The following is a 4,165-nucleotide window of genomic DNA, read 5'->3' as shown; positions in this document are numbered from 1 at the left end:
CAAAGCCACCGTCAGATGGAGCCAACAAGGTTGATGACTAATTCGCACAAACTCTTTTTATGAGACTAGACAGATACCCTGTATTGGATATATAGTTTCTTTTTCTTGTTCTATAATTCTCAGACATGGAGATGCTTTAGATCAAGCAGTAATCTGGTGCTAAGCATTAAAGACAATTCTAAAGATTATTCCTTCATTACTTCTCACGTTAAAGCTGCTCACAAAATCAAATTAGTTTTCAAATAGGTCAAATATCCCAGTGCACAATATTCCGAGTAGAACTGGAATTGTTTCTTTCAGATTGCTGGTAAATTAAAAGCTGAATAAAAAGCAAAGCATAATTGAGCTCTGTCTGCCTGATTCCTTTCCAATTTGACAGAAAATTTCAAGAGAGACAATAAAATCCAGCACCCCTGCTACAAGAGACAATATCATTTGCAGAACAGTATCAGACTATCAGCACCCTTCATGGCTCCCCTAACAAATATAAATAGCAATAAAGTTCTCTTCAACAATCAGAAGATCTATGCTTCACTAAAAATGTGATCAGTTGGAAAGAAAGACAATGATGATATCGTACATGTCTAACTAGTGGTGGGATTTGTTTGATCAGCAGTTAACTTCTTCGGATTCGGGCAGTCCGTAGAAATATGGCCCTTTTCACCACATTCATAGCACGTCCTCCTCCTCATCTTGCCAGTACTGGTGGACTTCAATTCCTCATCATCAGTAGTGTTACTTGCAGGCACAGATTTATCAGTATTGTTACTTGCAGGCACAGATTTATCAGTATTGTTACTTGCAGGCACAGATTTATCAGCAGTGTTACTTGCAGGCACAGATTTTGGATGGTTATTTGCTCTTTTCAGAGGAACCGCATAACTTATCTTGACAGGTCTTCCACAAACAAACTCCTGATCCAACTTCAGAGCCATTGACAGTGAAAGACTATCAGAGAAATCAACATGGGCATAGCCTCGGAATTCGCCAGTGTCCTTGTCCATACCAAAACGTATAGATGATATCTTGCAATCTGAGAAAAACTTCCTCACATCATCTTCAGTTATATCCCATGACAAATTACCAAGATAAATCCTATTGTAACCCTCAACTCTTTCTGGGGCAAAATCAGATGCTTTATTAGCTCGAGTTGTTTTGTATGGTTGAATTTTCAGATAGAATCCCCCCCTGAAACATTTTAAGAATACATATTCCAAACTTTAGGACCAGTAATAAAAAAAACATTTGGCGATTAAATAGTATGTCTGCCATGAGTTTTCACTCACATGTCAGCTCCATCAAGGGCCAAGGCTCTTTTAGCTGCAGCTTCAGTCTGTAACAAATTTTGCAAGGGTAAAATCAATGAGAAGAAAATACAAGTTATTCAGCCAAAAAACTAAAATGCAACAACCTTCCATCCTCGAAACTTCATTTAGTTAAGAGGCTTCAAAAATTTTGACAAAATTGAAACAACTCGGAAATAACATTGTTAAATGGAAAAGCAAGACTTCGTTTCCAATCATTGATGTCAATTGGTGCTTCAGATGCACATACTTGTAATAGATATAATAACCAGTGAAGTTCCTATAGCTATGAGGCAATTCTCTCAGTAATCACTAACCAAAAGGAATGTATAAATCCACCACATTGAGAACAGATCAGCCAATGCATCAGCTGCTCTTTAAATATGATCCACAAGGCTTATAGCTTGAAATTTTGAAAAAAAAATTTTGACACCACAAAAGTGCGTGTAGATTTTCTGTTGCGATTTTTATGTTACTGATTAGACTATGAAAGCTTCCACAAAACCCCCACTCATAGAACAATGTACTAGAGTATCAAAATACAATGATGGGAGTTTGCAAATTGTAGGTATTAGAGTTTGGATCCATAAGCCTTGAAGAATTAACTATGCACAGCAAGTACAGTAATGTTCAATCTATAAGCAAAACGGCACTAGTGTCCCAACTTCTCTTTTGCCCTTCGCCTTTCAACTCCTCTGGAAAGCTGACACTTCACAATGTTTCAATACAAAAACTGTGTTTTAACAGAAATTATATTACACTAGCAAAATTTTCTGGTTTTTTAATAATCGGCTTCCTTGAGTCTGTTCTTCCACAGTAGCTTAGTGGTAGAGCGGTCGGTTGTTAACTGACTGGTCTATCTAATTACTTTAAAGGACAAAATCTGACTAGCTTTAACTGAACAACAATTCTCTTAAGCATAAACGGTCTAAACAACAGAGCACTACTTGAATGATACAAAACATTACCTTGAAACTAAGGATAGCGATCCCTCTAAACTTCCCAGTCTCTGGAAACTTCATACAATCAACTTCAGTGATAGTCCCACATCCTTCAAAGAAACTTCGAATATCATCCTCAGTCGAATAATAAGGAATGCCACCAACATATACTTTTGTAGAGTCATCCACATCCACTTGACTGTATAAACATGATCGAACACTCAGCAATTAGAAATTCCAAATGCATCACTTGACAGAGAAAGAAGCTATCTTAAATCAGCATAATTCCAACCACAAAGTAAGAACGAGCATCTTTTTTTTTTTTGGCACAGAACCACAGTTGGTCCAGGCCTGACAAGTAAACTGCATATTGAGGTCAGCAATTATGTACATAACCACTATTAAATTAAGGTCACCAAAACATAGTGGTCCTTTTGTTGCCCAAGAGATTGTAACTGCCTTGAACTTGGCCAGTCACGACCATATAGAACACTAGTTCCGATTAATTGAGATTTGATAAGAAAATCTCTGCAACTGCCTTAACCCCCAGCCAGTCCTAACTTTAGAGAATACAAAATAGTAAATACCTAGAAACACAATAGCATACTTTTAATAATTAGGAATTAATATGAAGGAGCAAAAACAAAGGGTTGGGACTACAGGAGGACCTAATTTGCATAATGGAAGCAAGGGAAATGCAGAAATGAAAACAGAAATATGGGCTTAAGAATTGCACTCCCTTTGCCTTAGAATAACTTTCACAAGAACCAGAAAGAGATTATTTCATTACAGTTCAAGCATTTGTCTAGTTTAAATGGCATTTCAATTTCAAAAGATAGCAAGTTCCAGCCTAAGTAGAACAACAACAGAATCACCAAAAAAAAAACCAACTTTAATCGAAATCACCAAACCCATTAAAAGAGCACAATTAAACACAATTGCAATCTTCAAATTACCTGCCATCACTTTTATTAGCCTCTGTCGTTCCTTCCTCTGTACTTTCGAGCTTCTCTCCCTCTTCTTTTCCCTTCTTCTCCTGCTTTTTCGTCTTTTTCTTCTTTTTCTTCTTCTTTGTGCTTGTCGCCCTAATCGCCTCCTTCACTGTTCCTTCCTTCTCTTCACTACCCACACCTCCACTCTCTCCCCGTTCATCTCTCTTCCTCTTTTTCTTTTTCCCTTTTTTTTCACCGTTTTCTTCATCAGCAACCAAACCGACTACCCCATCTTCCTTCTTATCTTCAGCTTTTCGCTTATTCTTGTTCTCCTCACTGACAAGTCCATTGCTTCCCTTTCGGATGCTATCTAAAACGTTCAAAGAAACATTTTTTCTTCGTTTCTCTCGCTTTGACAATCTGGGTTTCCTTTGCGCTGTGTGTAACAACTCTTTGAGCTGCGAATTCGTGTCTGGGTTCAATTCATCGTTGCATTCACTTCCGATTAAAGTATCTTCCGTTGCCGTCCGCAGCTTCTGCTTTAGCTTCTTATTTGATAACACCATTTGTTTGAAACGATTACACCTCAACGTTGGAGATTGAAAAGTGCGACAGGGAGAGGACAGAAAAACCCTAACCAGGGGTCTGCACTTTGCGGCAACCGAGTACGGGAACACATAAAACGGAGGAAAACTAAAAAGAGAAAATAGCAAAGATACCCCTCAACGTTGGCATGATTGTCGAACCACCCCCTCCAGAATCAAAATTAAATAAAAAAAAAGCCCTCAAACTTTGCATATTTGCATTTGATAGACTATTTTAATTTTGGGTTTAACTATTTTATTAAAAATAATTTATAAAGAACTAACCAATAACTCATGGATTAACAAATAAATTTATAAATACTTATAATAAATGAATAATTTTTCTTTTTGAAAATATATTTACAAACTATTAATTTATATGTACTGTTTATATAGATTCTTAT

The 4,165-nt window shown here is 36.9% G+C and overlaps 1 protein-coding gene across 1 annotated transcript; it reads right to left on the bottom strand.

Annotated features, from left to right (window-relative positions):
- Positions 1-393: 393 nt before the first annotated feature.
- Positions 394-3,835, bottom strand: LOC120004733 (protein gar2). Its single transcript, XM_038854019.1, has 4 exons — positions 3,202-3,835; positions 2,273-2,444; positions 1,287-1,333; positions 394-1,188 (listed from the first exon to the last, which is right to left on the bottom strand). Exons 1-4 carry the CDS (start codon positions 3,741-3,743, stop codon positions 585-587), a joined length of 1,365 nt encoding a protein of 454 aa, XP_038709947.1. The 5' UTR covers positions 3,744-3,835; the 3' UTR covers positions 394-584.
- Positions 3,836-4,165: the final 330 nt, after the last annotated feature.

The sequence above is a fragment of the Tripterygium wilfordii genome, chromosome 9, assembly GCF_013401445.1.
Source record: "Tripterygium wilfordii isolate XIE 37 chromosome 9, ASM1340144v1, whole genome shotgun sequence".
In the NCBI taxonomy this organism is placed as follows: Eukaryota; Viridiplantae; Streptophyta; class Magnoliopsida; order Celastrales; family Celastraceae; genus Tripterygium; species Tripterygium wilfordii.
This window is presented reverse-complemented; position numbering and strand designations above follow the sequence as displayed.

Bases quoted from the DNA above. Each gene is read 5' to 3' on its own strand.
- LOC120004733 (XM_038854019.1), bottom strand. From the start codon at position 3,743: ATGGTGTTATCAAATAAGAAGCTAAAGCAGAAGCTGCGGACGGCAACG. The intron at 1,334-2,272 runs GTAATGTTTTGT...AATTTGTTACAG, and splicing joins TCGCTATCCTTAGTTTCAAG to ACTGAAGCTGCAGCTAAAAG. The intron at 1,189-1,286 runs GTGAGTGAAAAC...AAAATGTTTCAG, and splicing joins GCCCTTGATGGAGCTGACAT to GGGGGGATTCTATCTGAAAA.